The sequence below is a fragment of the Antedon mediterranea genome, chromosome 6 (assembly GCF_964355755.1).
Source record: "Antedon mediterranea chromosome 6, ecAntMedi1.1, whole genome shotgun sequence".
Taxonomy (NCBI): domain Eukaryota; kingdom Metazoa; phylum Echinodermata; class Crinoidea; order Comatulida; family Antedonidae; genus Antedon; species Antedon mediterranea.
In genome coordinates this window covers 19,575,112-19,601,719 of record NC_092675.1, presented here as the reverse complement: position 1 = coordinate 19,601,719, position 26,608 = coordinate 19,575,112, and the positions used below count along the sequence as shown (strand labels likewise).

The 26,608-nt window shown below is 32.5% G+C and overlaps 2 protein-coding genes and 1 long non-coding RNA gene across 3 annotated transcripts; 1 reads left to right on the top strand and 2 right to left on the bottom strand.

The window, feature by feature from the left end:
- Positions 1-330: 330 nt before the first annotated feature.
- LOC140052136 (microsomal glutathione S-transferase 1-like) lies at positions 331-2,305 on the bottom strand. The gene is made up of 3 exons (XM_072097562.1): positions 2,100-2,305; positions 1,573-1,655; positions 331-905 (listed from the first exon to the last, which is right to left on the bottom strand). The coding sequence occupies exons 1-3, from the start codon at positions 2,211-2,213 to the stop codon at positions 662-664; spliced, it is 441 nt and encodes a 146-aa protein (XP_071953663.1). The 5' UTR covers positions 2,214-2,305; the 3' UTR covers positions 331-661.
- Positions 2,306-3,526: 1,221 nt separating this feature from the next.
- On the bottom strand, positions 3,527-5,764 carry LOC140052137 (uncharacterized). The gene is made up of 2 exons (XR_011845584.1): positions 5,642-5,764; positions 3,527-4,389 (listed from the first exon to the last, which is right to left on the bottom strand). It is a non-coding gene; the product is annotated as an uncharacterized lncRNA (long non-coding RNA).
- A 1,656-nt stretch (positions 5,765-7,420) lies between these two features.
- LOC140051116 (kinesin-like protein KIF2A) lies at positions 7,421-25,482 on the top strand. The gene is made up of 18 exons (XM_072096234.1): positions 7,421-7,560; positions 9,208-9,302; positions 10,390-10,561; positions 13,900-14,010; positions 15,102-15,202; positions 15,328-15,426; positions 16,067-16,121; positions 16,745-16,907; positions 17,270-17,360; positions 18,007-18,162; positions 18,843-18,985; positions 19,523-19,644; positions 19,945-20,144; positions 20,789-20,856; positions 21,084-21,210; positions 21,573-21,674; positions 21,944-22,016; positions 22,352-25,482. The coding sequence occupies exons 1-18, from the start codon at positions 7,506-7,508 to the stop codon at positions 22,492-22,494; spliced, it is 2,076 nt and encodes a 691-aa protein (XP_071952335.1). The 5' UTR covers positions 7,421-7,505; the 3' UTR covers positions 22,495-25,482.
- Positions 25,483-26,608: the final 1,126 nt, after the last annotated feature.

Below are 26,608 nucleotides of genomic sequence, written 5' to 3'. Positions count from 1 at the left end.
CAATTACCCCTCAAACGATAAAGATGTATTGAATTTGAGTGTTTCCCATTTTTTTGTTCAATCTATAGAATGTGACTTTTTTGTGTTAAAATATCATATATTATATTTTAAAGGCAAATGAGTGGAAACTTGATTTTTTTTCGTAATGCGTCACACCACATTCCATAATGATTCTTTCTTATTTATCATTAACAAAAGTGGGATATTATTATTTTAAACGGGTTCTTTTCAAGATTTGTAACACGTCAAAACGCTACTATGCATTTTTACTTCGTTCGTGTCTGCACCTCCGATAATTTGATAAACAAACACAAAATACGCATACAAATAGTACTAGCACTAATTTGTTTTAATCATTAATTGCATGAGTGTAAAGAATTATCGCATTCAAAAATTAGTTTATCAACCACTTTGAGTGCGAACGCTCAATTTATTATAAAGTAAAAACTTTCTTACAAAGTGCAACGGGTATTCATATTGAGACAGGTACTGTATTACAAAGTATGACAATTATAACTAAATGCGACTTTTACAATGGTCACACTATAAATCAATCTGCATTGTATTCGCATATATTCGCATGTAGGCTATTGCATGGATCTAAATTAATGTGCTATATTAATATTTCAAACAATGTTGTTCTTCATAATATTAACTCTGTTTAAAACATACCAAAGCTAATAATGCCCCAAGCCATTGTTGCATTAACGAACCAGCCAACAATAAAACAAAGTGCCCTAGATGGCTGGGGTAGGGGCGTCAGGTAGGCGATGCTGTGAAGAATCCGTGATGCGAAGAATATTCGGTAGCACATTGTGGCTGAATAAACACTTGGGTTAGTGATGGCATACAAAAAGCCTAAAGAGAGAAACGGCACAATGTTCTCCAGGTCATTTCGATGACATCTAAAAATGAAATAATTAAATGATTATAAACGCCATTGCTGAATATGTAAAGTAATGATTACGTTGATGTAAACAATGACGATGTAGTTGATAGAGGACGGGACGATGAAATGTTTTCACTTATAAAATGACAAACTAAATTCAACTAAAAATCTATTGGCTGACAGCCAATTTGACTATTATTCAGTTTTTCCAGGTAAATAAATTTGTTTTTGATCTAATCTTTGGTCAAAGTGGAAACTATTATGTGACATTAAATGGCATACTGTATTTTAAAAAAACAATTCAAATTTTAATACTATTTTTTCAGGGGGACAATACATCTTTAACAATATTATACTGTTAGAAGCGACGATACCAATATCGAAAAGTAGCGTAACACCGTGATGACGATGCTATACTAAAAGTATAGGCCTTTTTATCGTTCAATTCCAAGTGCCAATCTATATTTCCGAAGTATCATAAGAATATTTGGAAATAGATATGACAATGACAAGGTTATTAGTATAATGATATGTATATCAATCGTCATAACCGTCGTCGATTATCACAACATTGCTGTAGTAATTATGAATCAATTTCAATTTCTTACTAATTATTATCGGTGTTTTTTGTGTGTTAATTAGGCCTAAAGCCTTCAAAAGTTTAAATAGATTAGTAAACTCACCGTCGTACTCTTTCTATATAGTCATTAATATTGATTCCAACTTTTGAATCTTTTGATTGTTTGTCTTCAGTATTCATAAACACCTGCATTCAAGAGTAAACAAATTGCATGGCATGTTTTGCCTTTTAAAATAATTAAGCTGTCTACAACTGGAGTAAACAAAATACCGGGAGCTTGTTCAAGGGAATTAATTTTGCATAACCGGTTTTGTATTCCAGGCCTTCCGGAACGATTTAACCCTGACTTATATTTATAATCGGTCCATTGTATAAAAGACAATAATAACAGGAAAGAGGCTTGTAGTGCACACAAAATATATAGTTCATCCATTACTAGATCATGTCTAATACTATAAGTACAGTATATTAGTATAGTACGGTAGGCCTATATAAGTAACTGGTTAAAATGATTAATATAGCTAGGCCTATAATTGCGCAGCACGCCGATATTTTTTTTAAAGAATGGACGCACGTTTATGACCTGGCTCACCGTTCTTTGTCGTTTAGGCGTAAAAAAGGTTTACTTACGTCATTTTTCATTCGTAACATTATCGTGTACACAGATAATGACATCATCTTAACTGTCGTCAGTCCAGCATATGTGCAAAAAACTCTAAACGCATCATTGTCATGAAAAGACATTGTCTCAATTGAATAAATCCCCGGTCTAAACTGATACTATATGATACTGTATCGATATTCCTCAATAAGTAAATGATCATTGACGAACCTACGTTACCGCATTGTTGGGCATGCTCAGTGACTATTCGACTAAGTCTTTGGTAGAAAAATTAAAATAAAATAATATTGTTTGTTATTATTATTGAAATAAAACTCACATGATTTCAGTTGGTTTGTTTTTATTGATTATATTGATCACATTCTATTAATTTGAGAACGTTATGTAATATTTTAAATACACTAATATATTGAACTCCTTAATGGTATCGACCAAACTACCTCAAGCGTGAATTCTTCTGTTTGAATGAACCCTGGTATTATAAGTTGAATAATGGAGAAATAAGTAATTAACTTATTTCTCCATGATTCAACTCTTGAATTCCTGTTTTGATGGTGCTTTTTCATTTATGACGCCATCATTCAGTTCTGTTGCAAAGTGATGCGGTAATGGTTGCTATGGGCGAATAGAGACAACTTACAGAATAGTGTAAAACAAGAAATTCTACAAAAACGCCGCTCGAGTTTTAACGTAACAGTTTTAATTATTGTTCTTTCTTCAATCAATTATCTTTCTTTAGTAGGCCTACCTACTATATTATAATACATAATACGAGCCAGCGAGGAATACAAATGCATGCAATTCATGCGGCCATGACGGTAATTCAACAGAACAAAATTATAAAATACAAACAGCGCGAGCCACAAAAAAGCCTAATTATTAATTTTGATATCCAGATGCGACATCAAAGTGGGGCTTTCTCTACTTAAAAACTATAACGCGGGTGTTCTTAAAATTGAGGGCGCTAAACATAAAATTTACAAGATCGTAAGCCACAGAAAAAAAAGATGTTATGGTGTGCTTTCCCAGCTTCATCACTACCACACCCTGGGGTCGTTTCCACGACATCAGATACATTGATGTTACCGCCTCATGATGTGGTGGAAAGAGGGACGTATAATTCTGTGAACTCCAAACACAGTAGCTCGCATAGCTTTAACTCTATTCCACAACGACATTCGTGTTGTTAACACGACGCCAGTCGACTGAGCTAGCCGGTCATCTTGTTTACAAAAATTTTAATACAAGATTTGTTCCCTCAAGATGACGATGAATTGCGTAATATGAAGCGTTTAGAATAACGTCATGGCATGGTCACGATCTGGAATGCAAAATCTGCATAGATCACATGTGATAAAAAAGTTTTATTTAGATAGAATTTAAATGAGAAAATCATAACATGCAAACTGTACAATAAAACTAATGCCAATGGAGATAGAAGAAATAATTGGATATTTATTGATCTTTTAAAATTGTTAATACATGAATGCAATACACAAAGTTTTCATGATTAGTTTTCACAATTATCACGATTATACAAAGTTGGAGTCTTGTGAAGCAATATGCAATTATTGATGGGCAGTGTTTTCTCTGTACCACCGGGGTACAATAATCATAAATGCTGAATCTCATAACGCTAGACCTAGATCAACTGGTGGATGTGTTCAGAAACTGAGGTTACAAGATTTTGACAATAGGCTCTAATTGAGTCTCTGACATCAGATCAAAAAAATTAAAAGTTCTTTAGTCAAACTAATAAGACAAAAATAAACATTCAGTTCAGCACCAGATGTTTTTCTAAAGTGGTAGTTAGTTAAAAACAGGAAACACATCGTTAAACAATTTCATTAAAAGTTTGTTCTGCTTTTGTTATGTTTCATCCTTTTTTATAAGTTGATAATGCTAATTATATTTGTCGATCCCATAATCCCAAGAAAGAGCCGGAGGCCTGTTCCAGTTGCTGAAACACATGATACTGGGTTTGTAATCCTTCTCCCAAGCATTACAATAAGTGATGGCTAGCCTCGATACACCACAAACTGGGTAGAAAAAAGGCCAATGGATGCCGCATCCAGAATCATCGTAGCAACAGTAGGCAAAGCAACACACGTATTTATTGCCTGGTTCGGTATCTTGAATATTGATCATGTATCTCATACGTTTGATATTGTAATCGCCTTGCACTATATTTGGAGCTTGACAAATCTGCCAATAATTGCCAGCACTACAGAAAAATGCTGTTGACGGCTTTACGGCAAATGCCAGTAGCAGCACTATCTTTAACACGTACATTATTTTCTGAAAATAAAACAAATCAAAATCGTTCAATCATGTCAAGGAAGTTTCTTTACTTCCTCCATTGTTTAATCATGGACCTATAAATTAGAGGTCCATGGTTTAATTGACAATGTTGATGGACATGTAGGATGAGAAATTAAACAACAGTAGCACTAGGTCTCTGACAAATGATAGTGACAAACCAACTATGATGAAACATGGAGACATGCCAATATAAAATCGAGGAGGGCGCTTACATCTCGAAACACACTCGCAAAAATTAGAAAAAAATTGAACAACCACAGTATTAGGCTATATGGTGTTTTTTTTTAAATTTATAATATTAATGATATGGTGACAATACCAACCAATGATGCGGATGAGAAATGCTAACTATACAACCATCAGGATCGGGCATACAGTACATCACTCAAAACATACTCGCAAAAATTAGAAAAAAAAAATGAACAACCACAGGATTATATGGTGTTTTTTTTTTTTTACAATATTAATGATATGGTGACAATGCCAACCAATAATGATGAGAAATTCTAACTATACAACCATCAGGATCTGGCATACAGTACATCACTCGAAATGATTTAAAAAAATGAACAACCACAGAACAAATATTATGGTGGTCATAAAGGTTTGATAAAGGTTGTAGGCCTACAGCATTTACAACCTTTACTCGTTTATCATAGCAACCAACTAATAAATAGTGATCATGATATTAAAAAGATTGTAAGTGTAATTGATAGGCCCTCTAATAGGCCTATTTGTCAATTATAATAAAATCGTATTCACCAATCACACTAATACGTGAGCTACTTTCCTTAAATATTAAGTATTTCACTTAATTCAATAAGTATTTAAGTATTTCACTTAAATTGTATTCACTTAGATAGGAAATTTGTTTAAATGTCAAGGGTGGTGTTTCCCTAGCCTAAGTCAGTGTGAATGGTGAATACGACCACTAGTTCATGTGACCATCACTGTATGTTTAATCAGTTAGAACAAAATCGGCCGAATACATCTCGAAAAATACTTGAGAGTTCCTATGTGTTTTAACATAAGGATCGTACACAACAATCACGTTTTGAACATAAAAAAAACTTTTCTGGTCAGATTCAATACAGACAAAAAATGAGCATGACATTTTTTGTGTCAATTGTTGTAACTTCTACTTTCAATTAAACAATAACAGAGGCAAAAAATAATTCTATAATATAACATAATTTTCTTTTAAAACAAACATGAAACTAGCACTTACCCTTCGTCGTTGTTCTGTCTTCTGACTCATATACAGAGTCTTTTTAGAATAGGACAGTGTCTTTCCGGTTGAATCAGTAGTCTAATTGATTTTCCAGAAAGCCTGTACCTGCAGCTACGTAGCCCGCAGCCTTGTACTGGCTGTTATGGATTAATATTCGTTTTTTTATGATTGAAAAAAAAATCAGTCAGTCTCACGATAATATATTCCAACCTAACCCTAACCCTGCTCCACCAAACTCAACCGAGCATATATTCCTTTTGTTTGGATGATCTGAGCAAATGTTAGCAAATATAAATTTAATGAAAAATAAATACTGTCGAAGCAGTATATTGCTTAGTTTGTTCTCAAATGCTTCAAATATCCAATGTGGATCGGTAGGCCCAAACAACTTTGAAAAAAAATACGTGTGAATACTATTATATAGGGTACTAATTTTTCACGCTGCTGCTCTAGCCCGCTACGTCACATGAGATGACTCATTCATTAGATGAAATCAAGCAGCTTTATAGTACTACACTTTGACATTTTTGTTAAAATGGAAACTCCACTATAATTTATAGGTACCACCTGTTGAATCCAAAAACGGCTGGGAAAAGACAAATCCCAAAGCATTTCTGGTATTTATGAGTCCCATGATATTACTATAATTCGCTGTGAGATAATCATTGAATTATTATCAAAACAGTACATTGAAGTTTTTGTTTGTAATAGGATACTTGAAGTATCTAGGCGTGATGAAGTGACCCCCAGACTTGACTTTAGCAATAACAATAAGCGAGCAGCGTTTTTTGTAAGAAATATTCTTGTTTTATAGTAAACAAGGCCAACAGCCATTAAGTCGCGTGCTACAATGCATAGTGATACCGGACCGACAGACAGACCGACAGACCGACAGACCGATAGACAGACCGACAGACAGACAGACAGAGAGACCGACCGACCGACATAGTGAACTATACTGACCGAAATTACTGAACATGTTTAAAAATGTTGAAATGTTTAAAAACATTTATTTTTGTTTAATTTACACGTGCGTAGCCTGTCACTTTCGACGTGCTCGTATAACGTAATTTCGAGTTGAAAAGTAAGTCAAGAAAACAGAAATCGGGCAAAAAGAGTGCGCAATAACATTTAACGCGCAGTGCGCGCGCAAAAATATGCGCACTCATGGCAATTTTGTAAACGCTTAAAATTGCCTGAAATGTACTCTTATTTCATCGAAAATAAATTTTGAAAATGTTAAGCGCGCGTACGCATGCGTTACATGCGCTACGCACGTAATTGTATTGCCATATGTTGATTTATGCCCTGAAATTTATGAGTACCAAATGTTATTTAATTGTGATTCATGGTTGTGAAGATATGATTACAAACGTGATTTCGTTAAATCGTGCGTAGACCGCGTAATTTTTTATTGCGCACCGTGAAAACATAACCACATTGATTCCTGGCCATAAGGAATATACTGTGAAAAATTGACCTAGCTAGATTAAACTGATATCAAGATAAGGTCAGAAAGCGATAAAACGCATAGTGATACCGGACCGACAGACAGACAGACAGACCGACAGACAGACCGACAGACAGACAGATCGACCGACCGACATAGTGAACTATAGAGTCGCTTCCACGCGACTAAAAAACAACTGTACATAGGCCTATATAAAACTTTGCATGATGGGAAAACACGTCTAAGAATTATACGCATGCGCAGAACGGCTTTCGAGACGTTCAAAAATAAATGTTTTTCAGGCGATTTTCTAGGCTCCGCTGTGTGATGGGACCAATGAAAACAAACCTAGAACATTGGAATTCAGATTTTATTAGTTTTCAGTAATTTTCTCATTAAATAAATATCACTATGGATTATGCAAATTTGAAAGTTGGTATGAACGTTGACATTCAACGAAGTGATGGTAAATATGATTACTTTTTTATTATTTGATGTGAGGTGTAGGTGCCAGCCTAGCTAGGCTAGGCTAGGCTACTAGGCCTAGACCTAGCTAGGCCTCCTAGCATAGCCATACAGTTAGGGGATAGAAAAACGGCGGGTAATCTGGGTTTCCTTCCTGCAGCAACATTCAATAGGTTTGTGTCAAAAGGGCTAAGCTGGTCTTATACCCCGATGTCTGACAACTGCCAAACAAATATATTGATGGGATTTTAAAATAACTTTCACTTTTGTGTAGGCTAGTAGTAGGCCTAGGCTAGGCCTAGTAGGCTAGGCCTAGCATTAGGAAGGACCAGTCCCCCAGCAGCCCCAGCTCATATTCACTGTTAATGTTATTCACAAAAAAAAGAATATAGCCTAGGCCTAGCGTAGCTAGGCCTAATTTAAAGAGAAAACTCTGAAAATAGCCAGACATCAGCAGCAGGCAGACAGACCACAGAACACAGAGATGGAGCCGTTCCAGTCAGCAGCCCTAGCCTAGGCTAGCTAAAGAGGACACTAGTAGTTAGCCTACAGTACTACTAGACTAGGCATATATTGTGGGTCTACTAGGACTGGGCTACTAGCCTGCTACAGTGCTAGGACCTCTATACTATTGATATTCTATATGTGTATAGTGTACTATTACTACTGTAGCCTACTATGCCTATGCTTTCTTAGTTTCTTATTTTTGTGTGTGGTTAAGTACGATTCGCTATGGATATATACATTAATAGTTAATGTGTAATTATTTTGTTTATGTTTATTAATTAATATAATTTGATATTTTTATTTAAGAATACTACTGTATATTAATATTATTGATTTATTTTCATGTATACGGTGTACTTTTCATATTCACTGTGGTGTGAGTCACCTGACAGCCTTGTGAATAACAGTATGTATGATTCACGCAATAAATTGAATTGATTACAATCTGGATCTCCCTAATAATCAATAATTAGGTTGAAATTCCCAAACTAAGATGACCAACAAACTTCATAGAATTCAGGAATTCTAATTGCATTACCTGAGGCTAAATTATGTGTCTAGTAGAATTTTGTTACACATTTAATTCTGTAATTGCCAATTAGAGAGGTGGAGACCTTATTTGTTTATTAAGCATTCAGTAGCATTTAGGTCTCTCTTTTTTTTATTACAGGGCTATACCTAGTTTTATATGTTGGCCATAAAAAAATACATTTTCTTTAAAAGAATATAATTATTATTACATTTCTCAACCAAGCCTTCCAAACAAGTATGTACCACCACTGGAATTCTATCTACATTATTCCACAGTTCTGTAACTGTATTTTAAAGAAATAATACATTTTCTGATATACAGTGGTTACCGTAGATCAGAAGATATACGGTTTGTAAATGGTTGCTACTGTAGTTGATGATGAACAATTTGCTTTTCTTGGCAGGTGCATTTGAAATCAATTGTTACTGACTTGAGAACTGTTGAGTTAAATCTATAATTCATATTTGTGTAATTAGTAAAATTTAATATCCTGTTATAGCTACAGTACTGTATATAAATGTATACAGTATGGTAATGAAATATTAATTAACTTTTTAAAACAGTATAGTAACTATAAGTATTGATATTTAAACAAATTTAATTTTGTAGGCCGTGTCCATTCAGCCTGTATAAGTGGCTTAAATACCAATACACAGAGTGTTACCGTTGAGTGGTTTGAAAAAGGAGAAACCAAAGGAAAAGAGGTAAACTGTATTTTATAACAATTTTTGATAACACATCAATTCTAGTTCCTACCTACTGTATGTATTGTTAAACCCACATTTATTTATACAGTTTTATCACATATCACAAGATATTGAACAAAATAATACTAGCTTTACAAACACTGTCTGTATAATGAACTGTATATTAAGCAACATTCTTTCATAAAAACATTAATTGTATGCACTGTAAATATTTGATTAACTATGTATTCTAAAGCTGGACACCCAGGAAATCTAAAACTTGTTCAGTAAAAAGTCATAAAGTCTTTAAAATCCAAATTGTGCGACAGCCCAAGAAAAAGTGGTAACTAATCTACTTAATTTATATGTAATCGGTAGCGTGTGTTTGTTTGTTTGTTTGTTAGCAGGATTACTCAAAAAGTAATTACAAGATCTTTACCAAAATGAAAATACAGATAGATATGTGGTCAAGGACCATTCCATTAAATTTTGGGACCATTGTCCCAATTCTGGACCACTTTTTAGTATACTTTTCAGACCTGCTAGTGTTAAAAGATAGGACAGAATTTTTCAAAAGCCGGCGAGCAGTCTTAAAGTAACAAGTATACTGAAATTGCATTTTCTCGAGAACTACTTGTCCAAAAAACTTCATTTTTGTACAAGAGGCAAGAGTTATAATTTGTGATTTGTAATTTTAAAACATAATTTGATTTAATGTGCACGTATTTTGATGCCAGTAGTTTAAAAAACCTATTTTCTTTTCAAATTCACTTGTTTGATTTTCGCGATGCTGTTCTATTGTTAGTCAACTGAAGCTATTGTTAATTGAAAGGCTTGTTACATAACCATTACACCAAACTCGCATACACATGCTTGTAGTGAAATTAGCCTAAATCACAAACAGCATTAAGACACACACAAATATATATATATATTTTTTTTTTACCGGAGAAATAGAATTTTACAGTAGGCGGAGGTATGCACTCTCGGAGTGGCTTTCCAGTTCAGGGAAGAGTTAGATAATTTAAATTTCGCTGCTTAAATATTGCACTTATTTACTTAATATTTATAATGTGTAATTTATATTCATGTATGAATACTGTAGATTGAAGTGGAACAAGTTTTTGCCTTAAATCCTGAGCTAAGTGTACCTGAACCAATTGCACCAGCTCCGGTACAACCAAAGCGCCAGGTTTCATCTGCCAAAGTTAGCCGCATCACCAATGCACGCAAATCTGCAATATCTAATAACACGCCAAGACAAGAAGAAACTCGAAGTAAGTACTGACTGATCAGAAGATAGTTAATTATAATTATAGTAATTACTGAATAACTTTATTGTTTCTTTACAGCTATATGCACAATTCTCAACAATGGACATTTTTTTTGTTCAAATGTAATAAGTTTGGTTATTTTTTTCGGAACAAATTTGTATCATCAAAAAATTATGAAATTTTAAAAAATAATGAAAATAGGGTTTTCTTAAAAATGTATGGAATTAAAACCCAGTAGACTGAATTCAAATTATTTTGCCTGAAACTAAGGTTGGAATTTAAAAAATTGACAGCTTGCAAGTAACTTCGTCCTTGTGTTTACTCACCTTACTAATTTGGGTTTTGTATATTTTGAAACAAATTATTTCTATTATTATTTAGTAGTAGAAAATCTACAGTATCTCTGGTCATGTTAGAGTCACAAAGAAGTTCGGTCTTTGACTTGAAACAATATTGACAAGAGGGTCCCGAATAAAGTTAGAAATAGTAAATACAGTATTCAAAAAACTTTTCCGTGTGATGATCATTTTTACAAGATGGTAGATAGAACCATGAACAAGGAGCAATAATTTTGTAAGAATTTGGCATATAATACTTAATAGGCCATATTCAGATTTGAGTTTAATGTTGGGAAAGCAGTTTACTGCTTACATACTGTACAAAACCACCATCAATATGTTAGGGAAAGTTAACTTTGGTGAGGGCAAGTACTGTATCTGATCTCAACTTTCTCTGTTGACCACCAAGAAAAATCACACCACCACGCAATATATTCATCCTATACAGTTACAAAGCGAGAATGTGTCAACTGAGTCTCAGTAATTACTGTGCCATCTATGAGATGTCTAGTACTAGTAGTTATACTGTTTAGTTTGATTTTTTAATAATATTTTTATCCCAGCTGACATATCGCATCAAGGTACATTTACCAATAACCATTGCTGTTTTTATTTGTACTGCATAATTTCTTTGATTTCTTTTGTTGCTGTGCAGCCAATCATAACATTTGTCTTCACTCAACTGTTCAGAAATACCTGTAATTGACCTTGTTTTAAGTCTGACAGTGACAATGGGCTATCTTGTGGATTGGTACAGTACCATCATGCTACTGTACTATACCATAGCCCAAAGATTTGTCAAGACAAGGGTGGAGAGATTCACACTTTATTATAAATCCTTCCAACCAGCTTTTGACTTTCCACCCATCTTCCAAAGCCAAGTGTGTAACATACAATTACTGTAAATATTGTTCTAATTTTAGCTGGATTGCTAAATTACCTGTATGCTGGTCTGAAGTGAGCAAACTCTCCCATCCATTCTAAAACTCTCCCATTCTAAAACTCTAAAGACATTTTTCTTTTTTGTGATTTGCATTTTGATTTTATGCATAGTCCATGTATAAAAAAAAAACAGAAAATTTACAGCGATTGAAATATTAAGTTGAAAACAATATATTTTTACCATTTTTTCATGCCGTTAAAAAAGCAGATGATGTTGAAAATGGTAATGTTAATTTGCTAGCTTTTATTTTGCATGTAAAATTTTGATGGTTTTTATTTGTCATCATTTCTATGTTGTAGTTTAGCATGATGTTTGATGTAGCAAAGTAACAACATTTTAAAGAAGTGGAAATGCTACTGTATCATATCCTGGGTGCACAGTTCATAAAATCATTCTTTAATTACACATGCTTCAACGGTATTTAGGGATCGATTTTACTTTTCACTTTAAAATGTAATAATACGTTTTATTAAAATATGTTACTTGATAAATGTCAGCACAATAAGCTTTGTCTATACACTATCAAACTAGTTTGACAAAAAAAGTATGGTAGTGATATGTTCAAATATGTTTGTGATATGACATGTCATGTTTTATGTTTTTATCACCTAAAATTGATAGTGTAGACAGAGCTTTAGCATTCATTCATACAAAACATGATTAATTATTTAATTAGTTTAATTCAATTGTTGCTGATTTTTAATGTGCGAATTGAATCAAAATTGGACACAAATACAAATAAAAACTACAGTATACAGTACAATCTTCAAATGAACAGATTTTAAGAATACCCATGTATGTTTAGTAGTAACATATAGTACAGACTTAGAGTATTATAAAAATTATGGTTTTCACTTAATAATACATTACATAGTAATGTATTAATGCAGATCATAATGAATTCAATTGTTGAAATATTATAAAATAAACCGGTGCTCCCTGCTATAGTAGTTAATTTAAATATATTCTATTGATCAGATAATTCACTGACATTTATAAATGTTACAGTGAATACATAGCATGATCTGTAACTAATTCTCGTCATGTTGACCCTATTGCTGCTGTACAATACAGTAGTCATGCTTTTAATCATGCAGTCCTCAAATAATATTTTTCAGTCTTAGTTCATCTTTTTCAAGTAGGGATCTTCTCAACACCTAATTTGATTATACTGTAGGCGTTCTAACAAATTATTATTCGGAAATGGAAAACATTCCGATGTCTATGATCTCTTTTTTTTTGTGAATACAGTTAGTTACTATACATGCATCAAAGCTCATTAGAGGCATCTCTTCATATTGATAAAAATACTGATAATGACATATGAATATTGTTTAAATTTGTTAAATTCAGTTGAGAAATTAAACTTGCTTATTAAAGATTTTTTTTTAGAAACTTCATTTTTTAACTAATTAGCACACTCTCACATGTGATTTTTAAGTAAATTAACATGCCAAAATAAATTAAAGATTATACAGTATAGTATTTACACATTTTTTGTACAGTCACTATAATAACAAACGGATATGAGCTTGGTATTTGTATCTGTACACTGCCTGCTATATAGTAGCAGTGTTGTTTGTATTTTATATGTATTGCATCATTTGTTGCTAGGGGTGATGGTTATTTGTATCTTGTAAAATGTAATGCATGGTATGATAACTGTTTAATGCCATTAATAAATGTGTCATATTCATAAACAACTATACAGTACCACAAATATCAGACAAAATTTAGAATTATCAATTTAAGGATACTGTAAAAATGAAACAATGTTTATACAGTAGTACTGTACAGTATTAAAGGCAATCATTTTCATTTCAATTGGTGAAAACATTTCCAAAACAGCGAACTTAGTTGGAACGCCCTCTTAAAATACTTAACCTACTGTATACTAACTGCTGTAATAAAAATAAAAGCTACAAAAATAAGACTTTAAATTACAGTTGTCTTTTAATATTTTTTTATCTATTGTCTATTTTTTTATCTAATGTACTATCTACAGTATTTTAATTTTGTTTTGGAATATGAATAAATTATTGTGATTTTGTTTCCAACAGTACCGTCAGCTCGACTTAATGTTGTCCGTGCTGCTAATCAGAATGGTAACGCAAACAACCCGTCTCCTGCTGGCCCTGTTCAGAATCTAGTAAAGCAATCCATTCCTGCAGGTAAGGGTACTAATACATTAAAGGAGTGATAATTAACTTAATAATTATATAACTCACCATAATTCTGGTTATAAATATACTCATACAGGTATGTCATTTAAATTCTTAAATCTGTATTATTGTACTCTTTAAAAACATAGTTGTACCATTGAAAGATGGACAAAAGTATCACGGCGGTAAGAATACTGTGTGTTGAAAACTTTATGGTGGAGGAAAGAAAATCTACTATTAGAAATTAGATACAGTACCTCTTGTCAAGAAAATCTATGCACATACTGTAGTTGCCCAAACATTTTAACTTAACTGTGTACAGTACATGGGCAATACAGCATGAACTGTAACCCATACAATATTACAATTTACTGGCTATAACTGTGCATGAAAGAATATGAAAGAATGATTTACTTAAGTTTCTGCAAGGCTTTATCACAAATACAGTACATCATCCCTCTCAGAGAAGGTGATGTACAGCAAACATGCAAGAAATAGAATTGATTGCTAGTTTAGCAAAATATGCTTTTTTAAGCAGCGCCTAAAATAATGAATTATTATAATTTGCATGAGTGTATCCTTGCCAAAATTTGATGGTTGTTCAATCTCCCATTTCAATGATTGAAGGTACTATTGTACGCTTGCTTTAGCCTTAATATTGTGCGACAGGAAACCCACCTGAGTGCGCCGTCTATACTGTAACTGCTCTGCTGAGGGCCATTTTTTATTCATAATGGGAGCAGTTTATTAATTTAATAAACGGTACTGTATATAGAGGTTTTATAAAATAAATAATTAATGTATGTTTTGTATTCAATTTTATATTCAGTCAATGTTCCAATCCATGAATATATTTTCCGCATTCAAAACATTCATTATTTGTATATTTAAGTTGCATCTTCCTGCTAAGTTACTCAAAATATTTGCAGTAAATTCTATTTTGGCAAGTAATAACATGTCAATGAGTGTTGTTTTGGTCTGGATCTGGATGGATACTGGCGAAGGACCACATGGGTATATGCGCCAGGGGGTGCGTCTCTCGGTGTGCAAACATCATACTTAACTGAATTTATTTTATTTTTTTATTTTTTTGGTAATAGCTCGAAGAAGATCTAATGTTGTAAAGGAAGTTGATAGAATCAAGAAGCAACGAGAAGAAAGGAGAGCAAAACAAGAGGAACAGAAACAGCAGCGGAACAAAGTAAGGGTCTTTAAAATCATTTCTACCATAACTTATATTAATAATTTAAACAGGAAAAATAGTTGTTTTAATTACAATATTCATATAATTATCAAGTTGGTTCACAGTTTATTCTCATTTTCTAGGATGCTGAACTTGGAAATCACCCTAATTGGGAGTTTATACGTATGATTCGAGACTGCCAAGCTGACCTAGAATACCAACCAATTAGTAACCATGATCGGGTTAGTATAGCACATACCTCTAAATTATTTCATTATCAATTGTAATATTTGGGGATGGTTTCAGACCTCTGTCTACTATCTAGTTTGACAAAACAAATGTGATACTGTATGCCTAAATATGGTAGTGATATCCCCAAATATGATAGTGATATGGCATCATCTTATCCATAATATATGGGCACATTGCATATTTTTGTCACATAAAAGTGTGATAGTGTAGACAGATCTTAACTTTGTTAACATTTTTGTATTTACTATATTTGTTGAATAGTAGAACTTGCTTTGAAACTAATAATAACTCTGTTGCAAACAATTTGTAATATTTTTTGTGACTAAGCTGGTTCATATAATTGTAGTGTTTTTGTGTTAGGATACCACTAAAATAAAAAAAAAATTAATAAAAAACAGCACATTATGAATGAATAAATAACTATTTTTAAAAACGAAATGTTCTTTTCCAAATCCCAAACAATTTATTTTGTTACTTAGCATTTAACTATACACAATGTTTTAAACACATTAGTACTTAGATATGGCGGATGGATGGCTATATTAACAACGGTCTAGTACCCTATAACAATAGTCCTCTACTCGTTGATCTGACAGCAGTAACCCATACTCTTTATTGATTCTCATTCAGGTGGAAGACCACCAGATTACAGTCTGTGTGCGGAAACGTCCAATGAACAAAAAAGGTAGGTGTAACCATAGAGCAATATCCTCCAGGTAGTGATAACATTTTCGTCATTCATCTATTGTTTCATTGCAGTGGTAACTAAAGCCTGTTTTCCTGTCGACGTTATTCGACGCTATCGTCGTTGATCGTTAACATTTCAATGACGATCGTTTGAAAGCGATCAAGTTGAAATGATAACGATAGCGAGTACCTTTTCCTGTAAATCATTAACATTTCAATGTTTACGTAGAAGATCTCCGGTTATTGTTAACGATAGCGTCGAATAATGTTGACAGGAAAACAGGCTTTATACCCAAGACTGATAACATTCTATTTCCACTCTAAACAATTCAAAGCTGCTGATACATTTTATACATATTTATTATATTGAAATGGAGTAGATGGTTTTACAATGATCATGTATATTTCCAATTAATTATTTTCCATAATATAAATAATAATTTCCAATAAAAATAGGTCAGCCACTTGTAAATTGTAATGTCGACTTAATGAGTAATGTTATTGTTGTATTTTAATTTAGAAAGATATCAACATCAATCAATACATTATTGTTATTTGTGTTGTTATAGGAATATGAATGATAATAATAACTCAATATCAAACTTCTTCACTTACTTTCAGAGATGAATAAAAAAGATATAGATGTAATTACTATACCACAGAAAGAGTCTGTGTTAGTACATGAACCAAAACTAAAAGTGGACTTGACTAAGTACTTAGAGAATCAACATTTCAGATTTGACTTTGCCCTCGATGAAAACGCCACAAATGAGATGGTTTATAGGTATATAGTTAAACATATTTTTTTCTAAATCAAAAGTCTGATCTTTGTGTAATTTTGTTTTAATACAAAGAGTTTTGTATGTCGGTCGTAATTGTAGGCTTACTTTAGAATTAGTGTGGATAGACAATGGGGATGGAAACCCACCAAGCCCGCCCTCGTTTTACAATTTTATAGCCCTGTTCAACTTCCCAAACCCCTATGTCATATTGATTAATGTATTCAAATTCAGTACTCTCCCTTCCCACTTTACAGAATCCTGGATTTGCTACTTGTAATATGATGGATGATTTTCTGCATCTATTTTATTCAAGTGATTGTGAATTCAGTTCAATAATTGTTTTTCTTATATAATCGTTCAACAGATTTACTGCTAAGAGGCTAGTGGAATGTATATTTAGTAAAGGTATGGCAACCTGCTTTGCTTACGGTCAGACTGGCAGCGGCAAGACTCATGTAAGTCAATGTTAAAACAATGGGTTCTAAATCTAAATCTTTTGTTGTAGGTAAAACAATATAAATGTGAATAAAATGATATCATTATCACCGTTATGATTATCATCACTAATATCAATATCATAAATTGTGTTTCATAAGCTTCAACCTAATTAGTCCTCAAATTCTTCATTATATCTTTTATAATTCTTGGAATGGTTAGTGAGGTTATGTACCTGTAACAATTAACAAATATTGAACATATCTGAGAGTTCTTTTCTCTTTTTCTGTAGAAACCCTTAAAGATATATTGTCCCCCTGGAAAAATTTTACAATTTTTTTTTGGAAAAAGCTATTTTAATGTCACAATAGTTATCCACTTTGACCAAAAATTGGATCTAAAAATATTTACCTGGAAAAACTAATTTAAAGCACAAAATGGTAAAATTGGCTGCCAGCCAATGGATTTTTGGTTGAATTTATTTTATTAGTAAAAACTTCATTTTTGGGGGGTTTTTTTTCTATGGAAGTGATTAACTTGATTAAAACTACAAAATAACCTTTTCAAAGTCTGATTTTATGAATATTCATAGTTTTGGGAGACAATACATCTTTAAAAAATGTTTGAGTTGAGTAAAAAAAGTAAAAGGCAAAACCTTTTTTTCAGACAATGGGAGGTGATTTTGATGGTAAAAAGCAAGATGTAACAAAGGGAATTTATGCACTCTCTGCCCATGATGTATTCAAGTTGTTACAAAAACCAGAAAACAAGAAAAAGGACCTAGTAGTGGGCTGCAGCTTCTTTGAAATCTACAGCGGAAAGGTGCGCAAATCTAATAAATCCCGTCACACACTGTAGCTATCACATTCTGCTCAAACAATTTTCCACAAACTGTGATCACGTTCTATCGTACACGCACTAAACGGCTTTAGTACCCGATTTTCTAATTGGATAATCACTTAATACGCTATACAACATCTTGTGTACATGTTTGTCTTGTGAATGGGATTGCCACCTTTTAGAAGGATAGTGAATGAATTCACTTGTGTTTATCCTTGGCAATTTGCCTAAAATGAGAATAAAAAAAAAAAACAACGTGCGCTGACATATTTTAATAAATTAGAATATGTCATGCACAGTGGAATTTTTTAGTAAGCTGTTCGGCACACACACAAAATGACATGCATGACAAAAAATATTTAACACGATAGATATTTTCCGCACACAGTGAGCCAGTTGGCTCAGTCGATAGCTATAGTGTGCGTCGGGCTTTAAGGGTATCGAAGGGATTCGTCGAATCAATCTCTCAAAGCCAGCTCCCAATTTATGTTAATGTGAAGTTAATGCTTTGATACAAAAGACTGATGAAGCTATAACGACCATGTCTCCTCAGACATCAGTAAGAGGAAGTTGACATGTTGTCAATGAAACAGTAAAGTTATAATATAATGTTTTATTGATTCAACATTAAATTAAACAGTTATTCAAATCCTTTGTTTTAGGTCTTTGATCTTTTAAATAAGAAATCCAAGCTGAGAGTTCTTGAAGATGGGAAGCAAATAGTACAAGTTGTTGGTTTGAAAGAGGAACCAGTTACTAATGTGGACAATGTACTCAAACTTATTGCTCATGGTAATAATGTTAGGTAGGTATTATAATATATTAGTATAGTATTATATTTTCATCATCAAAGATGATATTAGGAACTTTACGAAACATGACGGTTAGGGGAGAACGACGAATATCCTGTGTTCGCTAGAGCGTAAAATCATATACAGTCAACATAGCCGTTTTATTAGTTACGCTTCGTTTTGGAAGACGACGACCGGCAGTCTCTCCCTCCCTGTGTCGTGGCGTGGGGCACTTTTCAATCGCTTGGCTTTGGTGATAAAGCATAGGCCTAGCTTCCCGTCGTGTTTCGTAAAGTCCCTATTATGACATAATAACCATCAATATCATAATTTTACCAATATGAAACGTCATTAAGAATAACATTTTCAACACACCATCTTGTGTGATGTGCCTAATTATGGTGGTGATATGCCCAAATATGGTAAATATATGACATCATGTCCATATATGAGCACATCACATTTTGTTGTCGCATAAAGTTTGATAGTGTATACAAGGCTTTAGGACTAACCACTCTATGTAAACAAATAATGTTTCAATTTTGTTGCAGAACATCTGGAACAACATCGGCAAATCAGCATTCGTCCAGGTCGCATGCCGTTTTCCAGATAATCTTGCGGTCACGCAAGAATAATCGCCTTTTTGGCAAATTCTCGCTTATTGATTTGGCAGGTTAGTAGTACTATGTAACCCATCGATACTGTATAAGCCAATGTGAATAGTAAAAGTAACCTCATATTTCTAAATAGTTATTGTATATAATATAGCTATGTTTGCCCGCATGTCAAACAGTTGATAGACCCTAGTTTATGATTTGACTTGACTTAAGTTTGTGAATTTTACTGCTGTAAAAATGATTATGAGCATTTGACAATGATACTTTATTCACAAATGCACAGTTATAGACAGTTGGTGTACATCAATTATTTGTTTGAGAATAAATAATTATTCACTTATACTTTGTACTTCTAGGAAACGAAAGAGGAAAAGATACACAGAGTTCTAACCGTCAGACCAGAATGGAGGGAGCTGAGATCAACAAGAGCCTGCTAGCACTCAAGGAGTGTATACGTTCACTTAGTAATAAAGGTGTTCATGTACCATTCCGAGCCAGTAAGCTTACTCAGGTCCTACGAGACTCGTTTATAGCAGAAAATGCCAAAACATGCATGGTTAGTTGTTATTTCAAATGTTTTTTTAAAAAGCCAGTCTTGAATTATACCCCTTTCATGTCGCCTAGCAAAACTCCAGAGAAGTACTAGTCAATAATATACAAATAATGAATGTATATGAGTGTAATGGTACAAATAATGGCATGAGGTGAATGATGAAAGATTATATATCATGTGAAACTGCTAAACGATTGTTTAAATAATAGTGCAGACTATTGCACGCCATGTGACCCACAATTGTCCAATAAAATTACAGGAATTTATTTAGGTGCTATACAGTATAATAGAAGTTATTGTTATTGAAGTTGTCTGTAAAATAGTTGTATCTGATAAACGCAGAAGCAGTTAAATACATCATTAGTGTCAATAATGTTCACCTTCCAACTTTTATATAATTTTTTGTTTACAATCCTTTACCCAACATCTTGAAGCGCTTGCATGTAACTGATTGTTTGAAATATTCTATTTATACTGAGCGACCTCTTCAATCAAAGAGTGCAGTTATGATCAGTGGCTGTGATGTACTAGTACACCGGGGTAACCCCCTACTCGTCTCGAAAGATGTACTAGGTTCTTTAAGGTGCACATGAGGTAGATGTGTCGATAAGATAGATAGTAAAGTCATTGTTTTTCTTCTATTTCAGATTGCTACTATATCACCTGGAATGAGTTCTTGTGAACATACCCTCAATACGTTACGATATGCTGACAGGTAAGTCATTTTATGCACCCACCCATCTATTCATTCTATTATATAATATATAACTTTGAAGGGTTGCAGCCTGATGATTAAGGTATAAAATTGTGGTTGATTATGCAATTCATTAATACCAATGCTTCTCCACAAAGTCTTCTCAACCCTGTTTGCATCAATATATACTAATGAATACAATACATATGAATAATATCTGTCATAATTAACTTTGTTTTAACTTTCAGAGTAAAGGAGCTAGGCCCAGGTAATCCTTCAGCAGCCAATGGAGAACCAAATCTTGTACCTTTACCTAGCCCAGAGAAGAGCCTTTCACCAAGCAACAGTGATTTAGCTATGTTATGTACACACAATGTAAGATATTGAATATGATGCTTATCCATTTACCTCTGTGCTACATCATAACACAAAATGTACCACTGGTACGGGCATCATAATGATTTTCTTATGTCTTAGGTAATATGAGTAAAATATATACTTGTAAAATATTAGATCTAAGTATATATTTTTATTGTTTTTGCTTAATTTAACATCAGTTATTTACTATATTCCAAAATTTCTTATTCAGATTTTTCACTCATGTAAATTATTTTATTTATCAGCTTTTGCTTTTCTTTAACTTTACTGTTATTGTTGTATTTTGTGTATTGTATCTGTTTTGAGACTTTACATGATTTGTAGTGGCTAAATATATTATGTACTCTTATTGATTTTAGGAAGAGGAGGTTTCTGCTGAAATGTATACATTCCATGAAGCTATGAACCAATTACATGAGATTGAAGAACAGGTTATTGATACACACAGGACATGTGTTGAGGTAATTTATATTATAACAATGTTGTCTACCCTTCCTCCTCTCTCTCTCCCGAAAGCCTGTAGCTGTGAGTTAAGCTAGTTATGCCTTTTGTATTTACCAACATTTTCGCTGCTTGTCTATATAGTTTAAAAGGCCACTTCAGAAAAAAGGTGCATTTTATGATGTCTATTAACACTTGGTTTGTATGATGTCTATTTACACTTTGTTTGTATGGTGTCTATTTACACTTTGTATGGTGTCTATTTACACTGTTTCTCTTGACATTATAGGAAAGTAAACAGATGTTGGCTGATGAAGAGAGATTATTAGAAATGACTGATGAAGTGGACTATGATGTAGAAGGTACAATATGCTTGATAAACTTGCTAACCATCGTCATCACAGTTCTTCCTTGCTTCCCAAATCACAGGAGTTTTTACATAGCTACCTAAGATGAAATAGATAAGATATTAAGATGCATAAGAAGAATGTATTACATTTAATCCATTTATTTCATATAACAAAATATACATACTGTATTCAAGCTTGAAAGAAATAAATTGCAGGGGCTGCGTATACACAATTTCAAAAGATAAAACAAAAAACACTGAAATACAAACATAAAAAATAATAAATAAATAATAATAAATTTTTTATTATATGTTCATTATGTTCAACTGTTAATTTCATGATTTCAGAATACTGCACCCACCTAGATGATCTTCTGACACGCAAGATTGACATGTTAAGTAGGTTACGTGAAAAGGTCAACAACTTCCAGAGAAATCTGCAAGAAGAAGAGAACGCCAGTAAAAACATCAAACGCCCACCAGCCCATTAGATATATGAGCTACCATTATCAGAGACCACTATTAGAGACCATATTCAAATCCGCTTACCTTGCAAACATTTTACAATTTGTTTATGAATATATGTGAGGTGTCGTGTACTCGGGAGATGGGATATATTTGTGTGTTTATTCATATTTTGACATTCTTGGCATACCATAGATATGAATTAGTACATCAGTGTGTATATATAGTGTGGTAGTTGAATACTTCAATTCCAAATGTCCGAACATGCATAGAATAGATATAATTACTATATTGCATTTGGCAGACCAAAGACAATGTTGTGTACGTGCTTGGTGTGTCGTATAAATGAATGGTGATTGTTACTCAACCACCATGACACAATTACGAAAACCCAAGAAATATGTTGTTTATTGTGCTTGTTATAATGTGGTACCCCCCCCCCCCCAAATGTTCTTTACCACTATTTATCATAAACAAATTACCTTGTTTTTTTTATCTGAAGAGTGATACAAAATTCTAGCAAATTTAATTTATTTTACTATTCAATAGACGAATCACTTTTCATTATATTAATTCATCTTTATATTGGTTGAATTAGTATTAATTAATTATATTTGATTTGATGACCGTTCCTACAAAGTAGATTGTGATAGCTTTTGCAAATTGGACCTTAGAAAATGTGAACACAATCCGTATCATGTGTGGTGGTGAATAGTATTTTTCTGGTTGTTGTGACACTGTAACTGTTGGGAAACAAAATGAATTCCACAGCTTTACAAATATTTAAGGCATGTTGTATATATAAAGTAAAAAAAAAAGTGTTAGTGCTTATAAAAATCTGTTAGATTTACCAAAGATTCTTTATCTTTTTTTATTTTAAAGCTGTTTATATTCGCTTCTCACTTTCGTTACTAGCACTTTCCTTGCAGTTAAAATACACACATTTTCAGTTGTCATTATTTGGAATAGGTTACCTTGTATGTATACAGTTTAAAAAAAACCTTGGACTATAGACTAAAAAGTCTGATTTTCTAAAAAGTTTGGTTTTTATAAAGCTTCAAGACTTGTTACTGAGAGGTTTTTGCTATGAGCTACAAATATCTATTATTTAAGTAAGGTTTATAAAACCATGTTACAGTGTGGACGCAAATTTTTTAAAAAACTATTTCCTTGCTGCTTGACGTGTTAATGTTATACTGTTTGTATTTGTATGTATATAATTATTATTATTATTATAAAAAGATTGCACCTTTTTTTTTTGTAACTCAAGTCTTATGTATTGGCAAATTTCCGTTTTCAGTATGCGCCACTAGACCACTCAGCTATTGATTCTGCTATGCTCAAATGTTTCTGACTTTTTTGTTATAGCTGCGTAGTATAATGGCGCGTCATGAAAACGAAATATCGCTACTATGTATTTGAAGTGTGGCGTCCATGTTTCTATATTTATTCATTAAGTAAAATGCATTCCAAGAGATTTGGAGCCAATAAAGCCTTAGTGCCAGCTTCACCATTTAGTGTGAATAACAATATTTAGTTTGGGCATTCAACCTGTATACGTTTTCAGTTTTAAGACAGATTAGAAACTATAGATTGTTTTTGTGTATGTTTCTTTTTAATTTAAAGTAAAGAAAAACTAAAGTGATCAGAACGAAAAGACAAGGTATTTCTATGTTACACGCAATGAGCATATTATAATATACACATACTGTACTTCTGTGTAGTAGGCCTACAGTATTACTGTAATTAAAATGTCTGAGAATACTAGGTTTAGAATTTAGTATTATCAGGCCTATTTTCTTTGCATACTTTTTACCCATCATTGCTTTTCACATTAATTAACTGTCAAACAGTATATTTTGTAAAGTATCATGCTAACATGAACATGTATATACAGAATGATATTATGCAATCAAATATCTATATGTGAACACACAAATGAAACATTCAAAGAAATATATACATAATATATTGAAATTGACCAGCCAAGTAAAGGATATTAGATAAAGATTTTCTTTTCTGCTAGAAGTGGTTATAGGCATTGTGTTTTTCAACAACAGTCAGACTTTTTAAACTGTAAGCATATACCTTCCAAATACAACTTGCATGTGCTAGGTGGAGGATCTTTGACAACTGAACCTGACTTAACATTACTGTAAAGTCTATATACTAAGTATATTTGATGATATTTAACAAAAATAGGAACTTTTTTCATCGATGTGCTATTAGATCTTTTGAAAGCTATTGCTAGATCCTTGAGAGTCTGATATTTGACATTTAATATTGTACTTCAGTGTCACTGATAAATGTGTCCTAACTATTAAATTAGATGTTTTAAAGTCTGACTTGGCATTTAATATATTGTACTTCACTGACTAACATCTTATAGGGAATATGTGTACTTTAGGTGTTGGGCTATACGTCTATGAAAATTTACCATATACCATTTACTTAAGAATATTCAAAACTTCATATTATATCTGCTATATTAGGTATTACGTGGTAGTTGCCTCTTAAATATTTAAATACGCCAAGACTAACCTCCATGATACAACCGTGGAAGAATACACAATACACGTATACCAAATGTGATATTGTTTGTTATATAAGAAATATAGCAGTGTATAATATTCTCTCTGGTTATAATTGATGCCCAAAGTGACTTGCTTGTATATATTATTGTATTGGTCACATGGTGAAAGAAATTAAAACTCATTGATGTTGCTGTTGCTGCTCTTCAATTTGAGTGTGGTGTTTTTTTTAAAATAATTGTTTTAAGTTATAGGCTATATGTTACACTATTCTTTATATCATAGAAAGGCGAGTAAAATATCTCTGTTCTCTGATTATATTGAATGCAATACTGTACACTTTTTACATCAAGGCTTGTCGGAAAGCGCCAACAAAATACAAACGTCCTTCTATTATGAATTCTAAAGCATGGTTCCCACTAGAACGCGACGTATTGACGCAAAGTGCTGTATTGCGTAATCACAAGTGGGAACCGACGACGCAATAATAATAATAATAATAACTTTATTGAACATACGCCTTTAAATCGTTCTTCTGGACGGTGCGTTCTTACATATATTACATACATTATGTTAGCCTGAAGGCTAAATAAAAGTATAAAGAGAAAATAAAAGAAAAAACATTTAAATGAAAGAAAACGGATTGTACAAAAAGAAACTAAAGAGCAAAAAGTACAATACTTAACTTTGATGGAGTGTTATTATTTATTATTAGTATTATTATCAATGTTTTTAATATGTTATTTTTAAAGAAAATATTATTAGACCTATTATTAAAAATGTCATTTAATTTAAATATTATATTGTTTATTATTATTTTATTATTTATGTTCTTGTTAATACTGTATATCATTTAATTATGTTATGAGTTATGATCTTTATTTGTTATTTAGTTAAAGTAGTATTATTTTTATTATTATTTCGATTTTCCTAATTTTAATATTTAATCTTATTTTTAGTGTTTTATTAACCATCATACCTCAAATTATAATCCTGATTTAATTGTGTTTTTAAAGTTTTGTAAATATAAATTTAAAGTCTCCATGCAGCAGTTAAGTGTTGTTTACAATGATGATACAAAATACAGATATAAATAAAAGGCCTAAAATGAACAGAAATTACATTTGCAAAATTAACAAATTACATTATAAAGTTAAACATAAGAAATAAATGAATGACAAGGCATTTTAAAATCAACTGATACAGTAAAAAAAAAAACAACAACAGAAATTTACACTATGCAAGTCTTACTCTGCAATACAGAACGGAAATCTGGTACAATCTCTAGATCTATTAATTGATAATTGCGGAGCGCTTTTTCCATGCTCTTTTGGCATATATTTTGCAAAATGTATCAAGTATTAGATGGGTTTCTTTACTGAACACATGATAGTCACTTCCAAGTGTTAGGTGTATTTTAACATCAGTATTAGAGTTTATGAATAAGTGCCAAATATGATTAAGGTTAGAAGATTGCAATTGTAGTTTTAATCTCATGGTTTCTTCTTTTCTATGTCGTCAGTGCTGCAAACATTGCAGGTTTGATTTCACGCAGGCGGGGGAAAACACAATTATTAGAAGGGGATTTGCTTACGTTGCGTAGATTGCG

Excerpts from the sequence above, each read along its gene's own strand:
- LOC140052136 (XM_072097562.1), bottom strand. The coding sequence starts at position 2,213 with ATGTCTTTTCATGACAATGATGCGTTTAGAGTTTTTTGCACATATGCT. Across the intron at positions 1,656-2,099 it reads TGTTACGAATGAAAAATGAC|GTGTTTATGAATACTGAAGA; the intron begins GTAAGTAAACCT and ends TCTTGAATGCAG. Across the intron at positions 906-1,572 it reads TATATAGAAAGAGTACGACG|ATGTCATCGAAATGACCTGG; the intron begins GTGAGTTTACTA and ends TTTCATTTTTAG.
- LOC140051116 (XM_072096234.1), top strand. The coding sequence starts at position 7,506 with ATGGATTATGCAAATTTGAAAGTTGGTATGAACGTTGACATTCAACGA. Across the intron at positions 15,203-15,327 it reads AGAAACAGCAGCGGAACAAA|GATGCTGAACTTGGAAATCA; the intron begins GTAAGGGTCTTT and ends CTCATTTTCTAG. Across the intron at positions 20,145-20,788 it reads AAAATGCCAAAACATGCATG|ATTGCTACTATATCACCTGG; the intron begins GTTAGTTGTTAT and ends CTTCTATTTCAG.